The following is a 19,383-nucleotide window of genomic DNA, read 5'->3' as shown; positions in this document are numbered from 1 at the left end:
ACCAAAATTATTTTAAATGTTGTTAGGAGACTACTATAAAAATTATATACAAATGTATATGTCCCATTAATACTGGGTAGAATAAATGGATACATAGTATAAGATTAGGTGAAGTCCTGAAGAGTGCTTTATAAATAGAAATACATAATTTGAATGAAATTATATTAGTCCTTTATATTCCATAAAGAATTATTATATAGAGAGATAATTTCAAGGCCACTTATGAATACTAATTTAAATCCCAGATCCAGAAAATCAACACAAAAGCTTAGTCTCCCTGCCAGATAGAAACTGCATAAATAAAAGTTAAAACAGGTCTTTGGCCTGAACACACAAGTCATGACTGAGAATAATTCAAATATACTACCAAAAGGAAATGTTTACCAGAGAATTAGGAAATTTAATCTTCAATTTGGGAAGCACTTGGACAATTTCATCAAATTCTATGAAAGTGAAGGACACTGTTGTCACCATTCCTGCTGTCTGAACACTCCAATTCCGATCTAGAGATTCCAGTGCTCCTGAGCCATATAGAGAAAGTGTGTCCCCATCCACTTCAACAAGGTGTGTGTCTGTGACAGATAAACCTTGTAAAGCACTGGTGAGTCCTGAGTCCAGAGACCTGGAAAATGCAGCATACAATGAAACTCTTATCATGAAAAATAAATAATAGACAATAAAAGCTTGTTGGCAAAGGTATTTGAAATTTTAAATTCATTTTTTGGTTTCAATAATTAAACCCAGAGCATCAAAGACTAAATTTCAATAGAATATTGGGAACTTGTGTATTCTTCTAGTTATACATTTTAATTCAAAAAAAGGCACAGTGAACAACAACAACAAAATACCACTTTAAACCCAAATTATTTATATCAATTAAAGGTACTGATATCCTATTTAGTTTTAAAACAATCAACTTAGTATATCATGGATATCTTTTCTCTTTTTCTGATTCTTTTCATGATAGTACAAATATGTTTTCCTAATCTATAAAGTATTCTGCTGTCTAGCAGGAAAAAAAACGCACTTTACAGAACACTATTTCTATATTAAGAACCATATGAAAATATATCTATAAAACAGTTGGGAAGACACATAAATACTGTTAACAATAGTTTACCTCTCAGAAGCTAGATTAAGGGGTAACTTTGACTTTCTATTTTTGAATACCTCAATGTGGGTTGACATTTTGCAATTGTATACTACAGTTATAAGTAGTAAAATTAATGAAGATTTCTTCCCCATTTTGAAATTAAAAATGAAAAATAATCCACTATTTAATATCTGTCTCTCTCTCTCTCTATACATATATAAAGACACACACATATATATAATATACACAAAATCACATACTCTACTGAAAATAATTGTTACTATTTCCAAAGTAGAAGCCACATTTTTTTTTTTTTGCAAAAGGTACCCAAATGATAGACAAAGAAGAAAAGAAATAGCTCAACCCAACTCAAATTTTCTGATTTGTGAACAGAGACATAACTATTTACTTACCCAGTTTCAAATCTCAAACAACATTTTACTTTTGTTCTATATGCTTTCATTCAGCTATCTTTACTTTCCAAGAGTATTTATTTACCCTTACTAATATTAGTACTTTGCCTTGCTTTGTGCTTCTGTGAATTTTAATATACTTCTCCAATATATCATTTCTCTTAGTGTATCATACGTATATGTTTATAATTTGCCTTCTCTATCAGTTAATTCCTGGAGGCTAAAGACTATATTTCCTCATCTTTGGGGCACTGAAGCCTAGTAATATATTTTCACAATGTATGTTAAATAAATGGATTATTAAGGATCTTCAAATTTTTTATAATGCTGATATTGGAGGAGAAGACTGACAAACCATTACCTTGTTTTTACTATGTTTTACTGGACTTATGTGTATTTATTTTGGAGGCATCAGCCCGTAACACACCCGTGCATACAATAATAAGCTGGGTAATAATATCAGTCAATTTGAAGTGAATATGCAACCAAGAAAATACAAAGAAGCTTGATTTCTGCCAGGCTAGGGCTTAGGACAATGATTATTATATGGCAGTAGTTAGACATTTAACGAGCAGTAGTATTTGAATAACCTATAATCCTATAAAGGTAAAGGCTGATAACAGAATTTAAAAAGATAGAACTAGGAGTTCCTTATATTGTACTTTGTGTGATACCTTTGTGTTGAGCTATGTAAACATATAATTATTTCTGGAATAAGATAAAGGATAGAAGTTATATTTCACTGCTACTAAAATATAGACGTCTTGCTGAAAAGAGTGCATACCCCTGTTACAACACTTAACATACTACATGGCAATTACCTGCTTACTTGTCTGTCTCTCTCACAGTGATCTTTGAGGGCTCCAACTTTGTCACATTTAGTAGATCCACCATCTAGCATTGCTCCTAGCATATTTTATATTCAATAAATATTTCTTGAATGAATTAATCAAGTGAGACAATTATGATGTTTTTAATGATTGTCTACTGAGTCTTAAGAAGGATGTTCTGATTGTAAGCTATGGTTTGAACAAAGGGGCAGAATCAGTGATCCAGATACAAAAGGGTTAGCAAGGGTGCTCTCAGGTAAGGCAAAGGCAAATAAGGAAGACATAAGGTCAAGGCAAGAAAAAAAAACCTAGCTAGTTGCCTAATGGCCATGATACCCAGCAAACCAAGTTCATTTTAATGTAAAAATGATGGAAAATCAGAGCTATGTATCAAAAATACGAGTAAATACTTTGAGAAGGGTATTGTACTATATCACATTTTTGGAAGTATGTTACCTTTCTTTTTCTTTTCCATGTGATTAAAAATAAAAGAATATAAACTCCAAGATAAAAGTCTTTCATCAGAAAGGGATTATTTATTTTGTAGAAAGGTTTGTCAAGCAGTCTGTTGGGAAAATAAGTGAAATAATAAGCCTAAACTCAGGAAAATAGTAATATGGTTACAAAAGAAAGCAGAAGTAATCTCTAACTTATATAAATCTCACATGGACATTTTGTAAAAAACAAAGGTGAGTTTTCTGGGCAACAGGAAATGTAGCACCTGTTAAATTAGGTCACACTGTTGCTAACTCATTTTAGTTATTTTCTGAATGAGGCTTGAATTTAGCCTCAAACTCTGGCCAATATAGAGTAGAGGAACCTATTCTTCAGGGAAGCTGTGCTCTAATTTGCATAAAAAATTACTTGGGAAGTTTTCCAAAAATGTTTATATGTTGGGGATTGTCCTTCCAGTTTTCCTTGTGTGCTTGGTAGATATGTCCACATCTTTGCAGTCATACATACTACATATTATTTCATATGTTCATTCATTCATTTATTCAGCAAACATTTGCTGAAAGCCCATTATATACAGGGCACTGCTAAGGATTCTGGCATAGGCAACTAAATCATCTGTATTGATAAGGACAGTCAGTATAGAGATCATGTACAAGTGCTGAGTGTATCAGAACTTTTCTTCACTTTCATAGGGCTATAGTCTAAGAAATATAACAGCTCTAATCATACTCTGCAATCAATTTAATACATGAAATATAATTAAATTGAAATGACCTCAACCTCTCTTAAACAAGTAGGTTTATCTGTAGAGCTTACTATGTATCAGGTATTATGTTTGGCACTGGGAATATAAAGATAAATTAAAATTTACTTGCCCTTAAAGAGCTCCCAATATGGATGAAGGGTAAAGAACAAGACAAATATATATATATATATAATATATAATAAAATACATATATATTTGGGATTATATATAATAAAATATATATATTTGGGATTATATATATAATATATATAGTAATATAATGTGCTCATTTTCATATAATGAATATTTAAATGATATGCTGTGAGAATACAGAGGAAGGAATTCTTCCAGTAGGGATAAGTCAGTTTTCAAAAGGAGGTAGCATTTGAACTGGTCCTTGAAAGATGCACAGTAAAATTTCACCAGAAATAGGAGGAAGCACACTTCAGGTAAGAAAAACTAAATGAAGAAAGGTATAGAATCCTAATTATATATAACATATTCAGGTAAGAACAATTCCCATATGGCTAGAACACTGAAACAACTGGAAGAGTTGTAGGTGAAAATGAAGATGAAAAGTCAGATTTTATCCCGTAAGGTTGAGGAGTAGAAAAAAGTAATAAAAGAGCAAACTAAAAGGTAACAGGACCATATTTGATGCACATTTTTAAGCACCTCCAATGTGCCATGCATGGAGCTCAATATAAAGATGAACACGACATTTCTTGATCCTCAAGGATCTACCTCAGACAGATAAGTTGGTCATCTTTGTGGAAGACGTAGCAGGGAAAGGCTGGATGAAGACAGATTAGTAGGAAAACCAGTGCTATAGCATCAACTGGATCATATAAGGGCATAAGAAAAAGGAAGTCATGGTATAGTGGAAATGGAATTGGCAAGAAAACCAGACAGACCTTAGTTCAAATCCCAGACCTGTCATTGATAAACAGAGGACGTTGGGAGCAAGTTATTTAATTTCTTTATAGTTTCAGTTTCTTGTACATAAATGGTAATTATAATACATATTTTTTCAAAGTTGTCATAGATTAGAAATATTCTAAGCCATATCTCATGCTCAGCTCAATACATTTTAGTGATTATTATCAATAAAAGAAGAGAACATAGATACAACATGTTTAAGAAAAAATAAAAGCAGAACTTAGTGACTGAAATTGGAGAATAAAGGAAAGGAAAGAGTCAAATGTGGCTCAAAATTGTAGAGTAGGTGACTGGGTCAAGTGGTCTAGTTTTCTACCCCTGTCTAGTCTAAATTAACACACTGAGAAATGTGGCATTCCTATGGAGAATCCATGTTTTAAAATTTGTTTTCCCATGAAGCCTAATACGTTTCCATGTATATTTCCTACTTCAAATATTTATAGAACAGTAGGCAGCCTGCCATCAAATAGGAATTCTCTCCAAGATCCTCACAATCAAGTGGCTAATTACAAGTACAAATGTTCATTTAATCAACCTGATCTTAATATAGGAATCAGAAAAATATTCTATGCCTTCTTGATTAGTATAAGACTCCAAGAAAAGACAAAGTAATTAATTTAATGCAATAAAGTAACAAGTTCTTGAAAGCCAGGCTAAATAAAGAATATACTCTTAAATGCCTAACTGGAACAAAAAGACAATATTTCAGAGGATTATGGGTTTTTTTGGTGTGTTTTTAAAAATCTTTAGGTTTTCTATAACAGGCTAGAACAGAAAGACTTAAAATATTTCGGAAGATTCTTTTCCCAATGAATAAGTGGTGCTGATTCCTATAATAACGTATTTTATGAATTTCTATTACAACATTCGTAGGTGTGGAAATTCATTTTATGCATTATATTTTATTATGGTAGTGTTGGCTAAAGTACCACAGTCTTCATAGACAGGAAATGACCAAAAATAAACCAGCTTCACTGCATGCATCCAATGTAAGCAAAGAAAACATTACACCAAGTACTTTCCCATTTCTGGCAGGGAAAAGAAACCTGCAATATGTCATTTTACTGTAGAGCTGTCCCAAGTACAGTGAACAGTGAAATCATTAATGGGATATACCAAAGTTTTACAGAATTTCTTCTCTTTATGTGCCTATAATTTTTTCATGGATACTTGTTTCCAGGCATTTAGTTACACACCCATAAGCCAAAGGTCACAGACACTCTAACACAAGAATTAGCCACTTTTTTGGCATTATGAAATGCTAAAGACTATAAATGGGATTGTTAAAAATGGAAAAACTTATGTAGTATTAAGAAACAAATTGGAACCCTAAGGAAGGGACTTTGTGACCCTCTGACATTCTACCTTCAGAAAGAGCCAGGTTTATATCATTCCAGAAAGATGAAATTTAATTATATTTTAAAAGACTTACAGAGAATATAGTAACATAACTTCCAAAATTTAAAACTTTCCACTGTGTACTTTCAGATAAACTAGCACAAAGACTGAACACATGAGTTTGAAATCTCCCTCTAAATGCCATTAAAGTAATTGAACTAGTGCAAACCCACAACAAGAAGTACAACAGTTGGGGGTGAGGGAGGGACAACCTGCCATAAGAAGATTCAGAAAATGTCTGGAAGCTAGAAAGTAAAAGAATTTTGAATGATGAAGAAAAACAAAGGAAGTTGTTGCTTGGAATATGCACTGGGGACAAAAACAAAGATGACAGGCAAATTGCCCAGTAGGACTTTTGGAAAGGAAAGAACAATAGATATGATAGAAGATGGGAGTAGAAATAAGACTTAATATAGGGGCATTAATTGAAGATCTATATAAGGACCTATCATCTACTTCTCCCACTGTCAGTAAAACAGGCCAAGTGGCATTGCAGATCAGTGGGAGAAGGAAAGAATACTCAATATATCATTAGGGCAATTAATTCCTCCTATATGAGAAAAACACAATCAGACCTCAATCTCAAACTTAAAGACCAATTCCAAATATAATAAAAACTAAAATATGAAAGGCCAAATTTTAAAACTTTAGGAAGACAAACTGGGAGAATATTTTTACAATCTCGATGTGGTAAAGGATTTTTTTTCTTAAATACAATCCAAATGGGTAAACCATAAAAGGAAAGGTATATATATTGGTTATCTTCAAAACACAAATGTTATTTATTTATTTTTTAAAAAATATATATATTTTAAAGATTTTTATTTATTTATTCATGATAGACAGAGACTGAGAGACAGAGAGAGAGAGACAGAGAGAGAGAGGCAGAGACACAGGCAGAGGGAGAAGCAGGCTCCATGCAGGGAGCCTGATGCGGGACTTGATCCCGGGACTCCAGAATCATGCCCTGGACCAAAGGTAGGCGCTGAACTGCTGAGCCACCCAGGGATCCCCCACAAATGTTATTTAAAGGCAAAGACATATATGAGATTGCATGGGGGAAAGTAGAGAGCAAAAAGAAGGCCTGGAACTAAAATCTGAGTAATCCTACCACCTAGAGGTTGAGAGAATAGAAGTACTTGAGGATATTAGAAAGATACATAAGGCAAGAAAAGGCTACTAGGAAATATGCTATAAAATAATAAACTATGAACAATGGCCCAAAAGGAAACCATGAGACTAAATTACATCAGGGAGACAGCAGGCTTCAGGAAGAGTAAGTTCCATTCAATAGATAAACAAGAAGTTCAAAGAAACTGGAATGTAGTAAAGGCGGCACAAATTTCTTTGTTTAATAAATAATAATAATAATAATAATAATAACAATAATAGTAAAAGACAGGCCATCAGAAATCAGATAAAAACAAAGTACATAAGAAAACTATGGCTCAAATGCGAAGTAAACTAAAGTCTGGTATGATTTTGAACATGTTTTGAAGTGTGATGAAGAGGGGGCCATTTGAATTTGATGCTAAGAGTATTTTCCTTGAATGGTTTAGGAAGCAGAAAAGGAGATACAATCACAGTATGCTACTTAATGCTCAAGTAAAAGATAGTTACATAATCACAGAAACTTAAACAGTGTTACTGGTTTTCAGTCTTTAGAAGCTACCAATTGACAATGTTATGGTTACAGAGCAGATATAAATCACATTAATGTTGAAATAAGTGAAAGTATAGCTCATAGAATATAGCAAAATTGGGGTTCCAAATGAGAGAAAATGGTAGAATGAGCAACCCCCAAACTCCACAAAAGCAACAAATATGCTAGCAAAAGCTGTCAGAATCCACTTTTTCAGAGCTCTGGAATCTAACAAGAAATTTACAATCACCAGGGAAATGTGTAATGAGGGAAAAACATGCTGAATTTCAAGAGGAGAGTTCTGTGCACTTTAACTTACCTGGTGAACATCTCCTATTCCCCAGCTCAGTGGTGATATTGAAGATGGCAGCCCATATTCTTTGTGTAAAAGAACAATACATACTTTACTCTCAAAAAATTGGGGTTGTGTTTTGACATGTCTGCTGGTTCTCTGAAGGATCAACTGAAGAGCCTGCCTTTGTTTTACCTGCCTCAGAGCTTTCCCTAGCCTGGGTGGCTTCCTGCATGGTATTTGTCGAAAGCATTTAAACACAAAAGTATACTAGGTGCACCACATGCGGCAAACAAGACAGCAAAAAATTTGAGGCTGGGGAAGGAGAGAATTGGGGGAATACGGTCTTTGTTAAGTTCTTGTGTATTCCAGGGAATCCAGAAGGCAACATTCATGTCCAGGGTTGGACACAGCTCAGAAAAGACTTAAGAAGATCCTAAGCAGTCATCTCTAATTGTTGAAAAGCAAAGACAAGGGGAAGAATCTTGAAATAGAAAGGGAGAAGTGACTGATCACGTCTGAGGGACCCTCAAGATTAACAGCCAATTTCTCATCAGAAATCATGGAGGGCAGAAGGCAGTGGGATGCTGTATTTACGGTGCTGAAAGAAAAAACTTTCAACCAAGAATTCTATATCCAGCAAAGCAGCACTTTGAAATTAAGAAATTAAGAAATTCCCAGATAAGCAAAAGCTGTGAGAGTTCATTGCTAGTACACTTGCCCTACAAGAAATGCTAAAGTAGTCACTTAGACTGAAATAAAAGGACATTAGATAGTAAGTCAAAGCCATATGAAAAAACAAAGAATACCAGGAAAAGTAATTACATAGGTAAAGAGAAAAGCCAGTATAACTGTATTTTTGACTGGTAAGTCTTCTTTTTCTCTATATGATTTAATAGACAAATGCATAAAATAATAGTAATAAATCTATGTTAATGTGCACATAATGTATAAAGACGAAATTTGTGACAATAATGACATAAACAGAGTGAAACTATATAGAAGCAAAGTTTTTATATATGATTGCAACTAAGTTGGTATTAATGCAAACTAATTTGTTATTAAGATGTTAAATGTAATCCCCAGGGTGACAACTGAGACAGTAGCTAAGAAATACATACAGTAAAAGGAATGGGAAGAGAATCACAATGGCACACTAAATAGTCACTTGAACACAAAATCGTAATGGAGGAACTGAGGAACAGAAAATCCACATGATAGAAATCAAAGAGCAAAATGACAGAATTAAGTGCTTTCTCATTAGGATTTGATAGATTAAACTTTCCAACTAAAAGGTAGTTTTTAGCAGAATGGATTAAAAAAAACTCAACCATATGCTCTCTACAAGATTAAAAGACACAAACAGATGAAATTGGAAGGATGGAAAGATATTCCATGCAAATGATAACCAACAGAGAGCCAAAGTGGCTGCTAATATCAGACAAAATAGATATTGTGTCAGTAAGTGTCCATAGGACATTTTATATCGATAAAAGGGTCAATCCACCAGGATAGTGTGACATTTATAAACATGTTGCATTTCATGTCCAAAATATATAAAGAACTGGCAGAATTGAAGGGAGTAATAGTTCAGCAATAATACTGGGAGATTTCAATACCCTACTTGTAATAACAGAATAACTAGACAGAAAAAATAATAAGGAAATGGAGGACTTCAAGAGTACTATAAGTCAACTAGATTTAACATACATAGAAAACTCTACCCAACAACATTTGAATGTATGTTCTTCTCAAGTGTGCATGGACCATTCTTCAGAATAGACATATGTTAAGCCACAAAACAAGTCTCACACAGAACATCTCTGAAAACAATGGAATAAAACTAGAATTCAGTAACAGAGAGAAATCTGGAAAATCCACAAATGTATGGAAATTAAACTCTTAAAAAATGGGTCAATGATGAAATCACAAGGGAAACTAGAAAAGTATAGCTCATAAAAAGTTGCAATGTAAAATAGTGGGAGAAGTAAAGGGTAGACTCGTCTTGCATAATGAAAACTTGAAAGCTACTATCTATAGCAGATGAAACACAAAATAGAGGTTTAGTTATAGTAAATTACAGGAGTTATTAATAAAGGAACTCTAGGTATATAGTGTTGGGGAGCTAACGAGTGAGTGAATCCTTGTCTATTATAACAAAAAATCTATCTAAACCTCATAAGTTGAGAAAGTATAATATACATTTAGAGATTTGGTAGAAAAGGAGTTAGCTTAAGGAGAACACATAATGAAATGAGCACTGGGTATTATACTATATGCTGGCAAATTGAATTTAAATAAAATTTAGGGAATCCCTGAGTGGCTCAGTGGTTTAGCACCTGCCTTTGGCCCAGGGCATGATCCTGGAGTCCCGGGATCGAGTCCCGCGTCGGGCTGCCTGCGTGGAGCCTGCTTCTCCCTCTGCCTGTGTCTCTGCCTCTCTCTCCCTGTCTCTGTGTATCTCATGAATGAATGAATGAATAAATAAATAAATAAATAAATAAATAATCAATCTTAAAAATAAATAAATAAATGAATAAAATTTAAAGAAAAGGAATTAGCAAGATATTATTTTTAAAAAACAAAAACAGCAGCCACCCAGGTAAAAGGAAAATCAGGTGACTGTGCCATCAGAAAAATCAATGCAAATAGCTTTTCAAGATGAAGAGTGTTAACTTATGTCAAATGGTGTGGAGAGTTCAAGTATAAAATAAGGATTTCAAATTCAAAAAGTCTATCTGTATACTCCAGTAAGAACCCCTGGTGCATACCCATACAAGGTATAATCAGCTCTTTTAGAAATAGCTCTGTCTTTCTGATGTAAGAGATTTTACATGAATCAAACAAGCACAACTAAATTGCAGAAATTATTTATAACCACTAGAAGTTATAAGTAATTTTGCATTAAAATTTGCCAATAATTCACTATCTTTACAGTTTACTTTTCTTTTTTTTTTTTTTACAGTTTACTTTTCTAACTTCAAATATCATCTATGTCTCCTTGACTTCATAGTTTTTAAGTAATTAAGAGGTCAGACCAAGATAATGTAATGATGTCTCCATGGCACTTTGAACTTACATTACTAAAAAATAAATCTTCTGCCAGAAATTGTGGATCCCTTTCCAGTGATTCATTACTACTCTCCACTGAACCCATACATCACTTTTCCCATCTCTCCCAAACTCCTCTTTTGTGCTTCTTGCTTAAAAGGCCTCTGACTTTGTGGAACTTCTAATAAAAATTCTGAAACTCTTGGCAGTAACTATAAGGCATAACAATTTTCACTAACAGATACTTCCTCTTTGTCTTGGAACTGAATGCTTATTTTTGAGACCATAAAAGAGAAGACTCTGTAAGTTTAAATTATTTTAGAGGGTCACAGAATTTTTGGTCATAGCTGCCTAAAAAGTTCAAAGTGTTGGGAAAGTCATATTAATAGTCTGCAATTCCTATCTATTAGAGATCTTTTGCCAGGTAAAAGAGCCGATTAATACACAAAGACATTCTGCCAACCTAGTAAAACGTGAACAGTGAACAGCCCTGCATCAAGAGCACAGGATGCATGACAGACTGGAAGGAGATAGGCTGATCACTCTTGAATACACTGGCCCCTGGTGCCACACCTAGCTCTACTATCAGTAATTTCAGTATCTACAATAATAGCTTCAGTTGATCTCTCTCTCTGATGACCCTCACTTCTACTCTTCTCTAACAACCCACTCCCATGGCCACAACAATGGCCTCCAAGTTGCTCTCAGATATGCTGCACCTTCAAAATCTTCCACTTCAAAAACTTACTTAACTCTGACCATAAATTCTGACTATTTCAACTCACTACTCACCCTCTTACTTCATAAGCTTCTCATCTTCAACTTCATTTAGATTTCCAACTTCAGAAATACTAAATTTTCTCCTAATCTGTTGGTAACCTTGTATTTTTTAATACTTTAAAAATCTACCCCAGACCATATTACCAATCATTTTTTTATCATTATACTTGAATTTTTTATTCTTTATCTTTGATCCTTTATCTCCTTACTCTTTATCAAACACATAGCTTCTCTACTCTTACACCTACCTACACTGTGCTCCTGGAAGACTCATTCAACAATTCTGACTATAGTTGCTACATTTTCATGGTCTCTAACCTCATTTAATTCCTCAGAATTTTCCTTCAATCTTTCAATGCTTTCCTAATGAGCTCCCTCTGGATACCAAACAAACCTGAAAAAAATGGAGGTATACCATGATTTCTAAAGTGATGGTTTATTATCTTAAGAATGTCAATACTTCTGAAATATATAACTTAAATGTCACTTGAATACAATTCTTAACATTTCCATTTAGATTAAATAACTTTTCATTGAAGTGTAATTAACATACAATGTTATATCAGTAGATTAAGTCATTTTAAAGTTCATATGGATCTTTAAAAAAAAGGGGGTGGGATCCCTGGGTGGCTCAGCAGTTTAGTGCCTGCCTTTGACCCAGGGCGTGATCCTGGAGTCCCAGGATCGAGTCCCACATCAGGCTCTCTACATGGAGTCTGCTTCTCCCTCTGCCTGTGTCTCTGCCTCTCTCTCTCTCTCTCTCTGTGTCTCTTATGAATAAATAAAAATAAAATCTTAAAAAAAATAAAGTTCATATGGAAGAACAAGTGTGTGAGAATTACAACTTTGAATAGTGAAAGCAGATTTCTCCTACAAAGATATTAAAACTTACTATGAAACTACTATAATGAAATAGCTTTGGTATTGGCATTAAAACAGATAAATAGATTAGTGAAATGGAATGGAAAGTCCAGAAATAGGGGCACCTGGGTAGCACAATCAACTGAGCATCTGGCTCTTATTTCAGCCCAGGTCATGATCTCAGGGTCCTGAGATCGAGCCCCATGTCTGGCTCTGCACTTAGTGTGGAGTCTGCTTGAGATCCCCCCCCCCCCTCTCTGCCCCTCCAGATTGTGCTCTCTCTCTCTCTCTCAAATAAATCTTTAAAAAAAAAGAAAGTCCAGAAATATATACAAATATTTACGGGAACTTAACATAATATGAAAATGGCATCCCCATTAAAAAGAGAATACCTTAATAATAAATGCCATTATCAAATTGACCAAATGAAATAAAATCAAGTTAGATTCTTACCTAACATTATACATAAAAATAAAGTTGGAGTAGAAAGAACTAACTTTTAAAACCTTATTAAAATTTTAGGATATAATGTATAAGATTATTTGGATAAACTTGGATCTAAGAAAACTTTTTTTAAAATTTTTTTTAAAGATTTTATTTATTTATTCATGAGAAAGAGAGAGAGGCAGAGACACAGGCAGAGGGAGAAGCAGGCTCCATGCAAGGAGCCCGATACGGGACTTGATCCCGGGACTCCAGGATCACGCCCTGGGCCGAAGGCAGGCGCTCAACCACTGAGCCACCCAGGGATCCCCCAGATCTAAGAAAACTTAAGGAAGGTAGGAAAAAATGTTTTTTAGAAAACAGCAATCAGAAATAAACTCACTCATGTGGTATTTCATAAATCTAAAGCATAGGACTATAAAGTTTTAACTTTATAAAGTGTTATAGTTCTGACTAAGTAAAATGATATTAAAGAAAGCTCTAGGTTGATATAAGAATGATATATATTTATTATATAAATTATAAATTATCACTGAATTAAAATTTCTATTCTTGTTGCTTTATGTTGCTAGCTGAAAAAGCTGAGAAGTTCTACATATAGCTATGATACCCAGGTGAGCTGAAGAAAGTACAATATAAATTAATAGAAATATAAATTAATCCTATAACTAAAATTTTTGAAGTATATTTGTCTAAATATATGTCACATCCTTCAACTCCAAGAAAACTTCCAAAATATTAGTGTGATGCCTCTTAAATTATTTTCTTCATGTCATTTTTTGCATATGAAAAGTTTAAAGAATACGATCTGAAAACTTGGAAGAAAAGCTACATTATATTTAGTATGAAGTGTTCTTCAGAATTTGGTTTAAGGTCTTTAAATAATGGTGTTTCATCAAGTGAAACAAAATTGAAATGCATTCTATCTTTGATTTTTAGGCTTTGTTTTAAATTTATATAAATATATAAATGATTTTTTAAATTATAAATAAACTATAGAGATATATATGCTTTATATCTCTCTCATTTATTTGATTTGAATATGCTTTTTTAAATTTTTTTTAAGATTTTATTTATTTATTCATGAGAGAGAGACACACACACACAGAGGCAGAGACACAGGCAGAGGGAAAAGCAGGCTCTATGCAGGGAGCCCGATGCAGGACTAGTTCCCCGGTCTCCAGGATCAGGCCCTGGACTGAAGACGGCACCAAACCACTGAGCCACCAGGCTGCCCTTAAATATGCCTTCTAAAGAGGAAAAGAAATATGTAAAATCTACATAGTGCACTCAGATTTGCTCATAAAACAGGAGATATATATTATGTGACACATATGTTACAGAAGAAAAGAGGTCATAAGCCCACAGGAATAACAGATATACAACACAGCTGGAGTAATTATTCAGGTTTTATGCCAAAATTGCTTAATTACTACCAGTTAGGAGTAAGGTTTTGTGCTGGCTGCTGGGGACACAAAAGAGGTCAAGATAATCAGGAATCAGAATCAGGATTCTTTTCCTCTTCAAGCTTACACTCTAGTAGGGAAGATAGATATGAAACAACTAATCACCCACTAGTTACTTAATTATGGTTATGGTAAGAGCTGAGAAGGAGAAGTACACAGTACTGAGAGATGAGGGGTATCTGAATGAGTCTAGTCTCCAGTACGCAGCTGGGGAAGGCTTTCCAGGAGATGTGAGGTTTAACTTTAAAATCTTCATCTGGCGTTAACTAGGGTGGGGTAGGGAAGTAAGGCAAGAAGTAGTGTCAGGGGACAATACAACTGTTGTAGGAGAAAGGCTCTGAGGTAGGGAGTAACAACTGCAAGCCACTGATGCAGCATCACAACAGTGGCTGATGGTATGGGATGAAGTAAGTGAAACAGGTAGAGGGTCTCCTAGGCTACATTACACTAAGTAATTTAGATTGTTCTTTTTTCTTATGAAAAATAGGAAACCACTGAAGGGTGTTTTAATTACGGGTCAGTTTATATTTTCAGTATTTCCATCTTCCCTTTTAAATTTAAACTTCTAATTTGAGTAGGTTTTCTTAAGAAAACCATTTTTAAATAATTGTATGTTAAGTGGTTTCCCATTTTTGCTCCAAATTCAGTTCTCCAAAGACATTAGTACCCGGAAAGAATACCATTGCATACCCTGTTTCCTCTGGAAATGCAGAAATGGTGCTTCCATGGAGCTGAGAGGGGTCCTGAGGAGAGTCAGAAACTTTTCTATCTTGATTTGGAGCAATATTGGGTATTCGATGTTGTTGCAAGTCCCACTTTCGAGCTACGTTGTTAATTGTTAACCTTTTCTTCTCCTATGAAAAAGTTTATTGTGACAAGAATTACATAAAGCAATTTTTTGTAGCAGGAGAATATCCCCAAAGCACATTGTTTATACTACTTATCATACTTTTAAAATGAGCCCATTCCTTAAAAGTAGCTACAAATAGGTACCCTAAAAGTACAAGTGGCCTTTATTTACCCTGTGCACTTAATCATCTCAATAAATGGTCTATCACCCTGAAAGAGAAAAAAATTACACACAAACAATAATTACTCCCATTAAAGATATGAAAATTTACTATCTGAAAGTTCAATTTGACAGAAATTTATAAGCTTTTGTGTTTGAACTAGCAGGAAGAAAACTAACAATTTTTTAATTTTCCTACCCAGTTATTCATACTAATATGATGGAACAATCTCCATTGAGAGGTGGGGAGAAGAAGAAGGGTTGATCAATGTTCCGAGCTTCACAGGATGACTTACAATGTCTGAAAATTAATAATTACATAAGACTACTAAAAGAAACTGTACTAAGTTGAAATATTTCTAGGCAACTAGTACATCCTAGATGAATAGGAAAGAAGTTAATTCATTATATGCAGTGGATGCCTTACAATGGTTTTCAAACTTTAGGGTGCCCAAATAATAAAACACCAATTGCTGGTTCTCATCTCATTCTGATTTAATGTGTTTGAGGTGGGCTTGAGAATTTGCATTTCTAAAAGCTCCCAGCTGCTGTTAAGGTTACTGCTGCATGGACCTCACTGTGAGAACCACTGACTTGGGGTATTGGGGCTCCATTCTCTCACAGAAATCTGTTGAAAAAAGCAGCTAGACTACTGAAAGAAAATGTGCCTGACTGAAATGTTTCTACTCAGCTTATATAAATTGATAAGGAAAATAATATTCTAGTAAAGTGTCCATTATCAAAAGTTATCATCTTTAAATGGCATGTCAATGTGGTCAAAGTGCTGAAAATAGACACTTTCTCTTTCCTCTTTACTGAGAGAACTCATCCAATGACCGATCAGCTGGGTGATATTGACCTCTCCTACTGCTGCTTTCAGAGTCAGGAAGGGCTGCTAGGAAAATTCTTTGCCCATTTCCTCAGTGCATATATGCAGAATAATAAACTTTTAGTTCCATCTCTTTGCCTATATTGGGATATCTAAAATTTTAGCATTGAAAAATGGTATTGAGTACCTTAATTAAAAGTAAACTTTTTTAGGGACGCCTGGGTGGCTCAGCAGTTGAGCGTCTGCCTTCGGCTCATGGGATAAAGGATCGAGTCCTGTATGGGGCTCCCTGCGGGAGGCCTGCTTCTCCCTCTGCCTATGTCTCTGCCTCTCTCTTTGTGTCTCTCATGAATAAATAAATAAATCTTTTAAAAAATTAAACTTTTTAAAATTTCTGTTCTTTTTCTATTGCTTGGTATTTCAAATTTGTATCGTTAAGTGGATTATATTTATATGTGTGTATATATATGTGTGTGTGTATGTATATATATACATACACACATATATATATATACACACACACACACACACATATATGCTTCTGTGACTTTTGGATATTTTTGTATGTCCTCTTCATCTAAAGCAAATAAGAATCTGCTATTCTACTATAAAAACGTTTTTTTCCCCCAAATCTATATTTAAAAAAATTTACCTTAAGGAATTCTATTACAGTTATTCATAGATAACTGGTACAACCCAATTCTTAACCTAAGTATTATCATTTTTACCCACCACCAGGCCAGTTTTAAAGAGGCAAGGGCAGTGAGCTAACAACAGATGGTTCTCATGCTGGCTCCATGCATTTGGTTTCCTAGCTGACTGGGAGTTGGCAGAAAGGAATATTCTTAATGAGGCAGATATAGCTGTGTTTAGAAAAAAGATACACAATATCTTTATACACTGAGTATGTTAGCACATTTATAAGATAACCTGAAAATACACTTTCCTATACCTACCCCATAGTTAAGTTTCCTTTATTTACTGAAATTAGATCAACACCAGGTTGACTAAGAGAATGGTTATTTTTTATCGGGGCCAGGAAGAGGGAAAAGACATATTTTAAAATAGGAGTGCAGCCTGGGGTCAGGTGGGGGTCACTGGCTGGCCAGGGGCCTCATAAGGACTCTAGGTATCTGTGGTACAAGAAAAAAAAGAAGCAAGAAGAAGGTTAAAGATTCTACAAGGCATAAGAGGGGTATCCAAAGAACATCTTCTGTTCAATCATGGATGCATTCAGCGTATCAGTTATAGTCATGTTTCTAAAGCTAGATAAAATACAACGCCAAGCCTGTGTTAAGGTGACAAATATTTTAGAAGATTCAAAATTTCAGCTTTTGCCACTTGAGTCTACTCTTCATAGTCCAAGCAATACCGCACCAGTATATTCTGTAACTATCACTTTCATTCATTTCCAAGGTTTCAAGGAAAACAGAAAGATAGAAAAGCAACAGAAGATATGTGTCAATGCACTCTTCTGGTCCCTTCATAAGCACCCACCCACTTTTCTTAATGATCAATTCATTTAATGATGAAATCAATTCATGTTGTCACATGAAATAATAGCCAGTAAATGCTGAGGATCTTCAGTATCATGATTTCAAATCTGGGCTAGGGCTAGAATCCAGGTCTCTTGATTTCCCATGCTTCTCCTCAATCTAATTAAAAAATTTAGACATTAAATAATCTTCATAATTGAAGAATTCTATTTAGTGGCTTCAAGAGAAGCATTCACTATTTTTTGAAGTTTTCATAAAAATTTTCCAAAGTATAAAAACCAAGTTGGCTAAATGTTTAATGGCACATTTCCAAAAATGTTGATAGTAAACAGCATCTGAATTGGGTATATAGGAAAAAAAATTCAGTGCAAAGGCAGAGTCCAGAGCAATTTGTTACCTATAGCAGGCTCAACTTATACTGGTAGCTTTAAAGATAAATCATCTCTCTGTTTATTCTTCCTTTCCATATTCTACAACACATACAAATGTGTTCTTTAGGTCCCAGAGTTTTAGTCTATTTACTTATTTACATTACTTATTACTTACTATTTACATATTTTTATTCCTTTATTCACTTATGCAGCTTATGTACAGCAGCTGTACAATGGGAAACATAGTTGACCCTTGAATAACATGGGGATTGGGCCAGGGGTGCTGAAAATCTGTGTAAAACTTTGGACTCCTTAAAAACTTACCTACTGATAGCCTACTGTCAACTGGAAGCCTTACTAATAATATAAATAGTTGATCACATATTTTTAATATGATATGCATTATATATCGTATTCATATAATAAAATAAGCTAGAGAAAATAAAATATTAACAAAATTATAAGGAAGAGAAAATACATTTACAGTAGTGTACTGTATATATTGAAAAAAATCCATGTAATAAGTGGAACTGCGCAGTTCAAATTCATATTGTACAAGAGTCAACTCTACTACTTTTTTCCAAATGAACCATTACAAAGCTTAGCAATAGTATTATCTGGCAATGATAAATCTTGCTCCTACCTATACATTTAAAAAATTTTGCCTATATTGGTTTATATTTCCTATAAACCAAAGTGTGTTTTTGGCCAACCCTTAGAAATATTCCAATATAGAAAAGACTAAAATTCTATCAGTTAAATCAATAAAAAGATAGAGATATCAAAAGGGGGCCTAGGCACATCTAATTAATGAGATGAGGGAAAACAGATAAAGTTCAGGAGGTTAGAAATAACAGCAAATGAGAAAATTGTAGCATGATGGATAAGAGTTCTAAATACTCTTTGAAGCAGTAGTCCTGAGCTGAGAGGGTTGTTTTTCTTTTTTGTTAATTTAAGAGTAGTTTTCATAGAATAAAACACACAGATTCAAGCTTTGATCAATTTTGACAAATGCATACACCTGTGTAACCCATACCCCTATCAAGATACACATTTCCATTGCCTTAACAAGTTCCCTTGTTTCCTAAGTTTGTTTTGTACAACTTCATATCCCTACTAGTCACCTTTTGAATTCTAAATGGCATTTTCATTTTAAAGGAAAGCACCTACATAAGATAAGAATGAGTGATAAAACCAGCATGATATCCTTAGTTTTAGAACATAGTATGAGCATACTACAAGCTATAAACTTTAAGCTGTCTTCATTT

General features: G+C 34.1%; 1 protein-coding gene across 9 annotated transcripts in view; it reads right to left on the bottom strand.

Annotated features, from left to right (window-relative positions):
* LRRC49 (leucine rich repeat containing 49) overlaps nt 1–19,383 on the bottom strand; it is a 158,711-nt gene that overhangs the window by 28,686 nt on the left and 110,642 nt on the right. For all 9 annotated transcript variants that reach the window (XM_072809446.1, XM_072809449.1, XM_072809444.1 and 6 more), the window contains 2 exons: nt 15,101–15,264; nt 385–622 (listed from right to left, as the gene is read on the bottom strand). In XM_072809446.1, coding sequence (XP_072665547.1) covers nt 385–622; nt 15,101–15,264 — 402 coding nt within the window. The remainder of the gene's footprint in view (nt 1–384; nt 623–15,100; nt 15,265–19,383) is intronic.

Source organism: Canis lupus, chromosome 32 (genome assembly GCF_048164855.1).
Source record: "Canis lupus baileyi chromosome 32, mCanLup2.hap1, whole genome shotgun sequence".
Lineage (NCBI taxonomy): Eukaryota > Metazoa > Chordata > Mammalia > Carnivora > Canidae > Canis > Canis lupus.
This window is presented reverse-complemented; position numbering and strand designations above follow the sequence as displayed.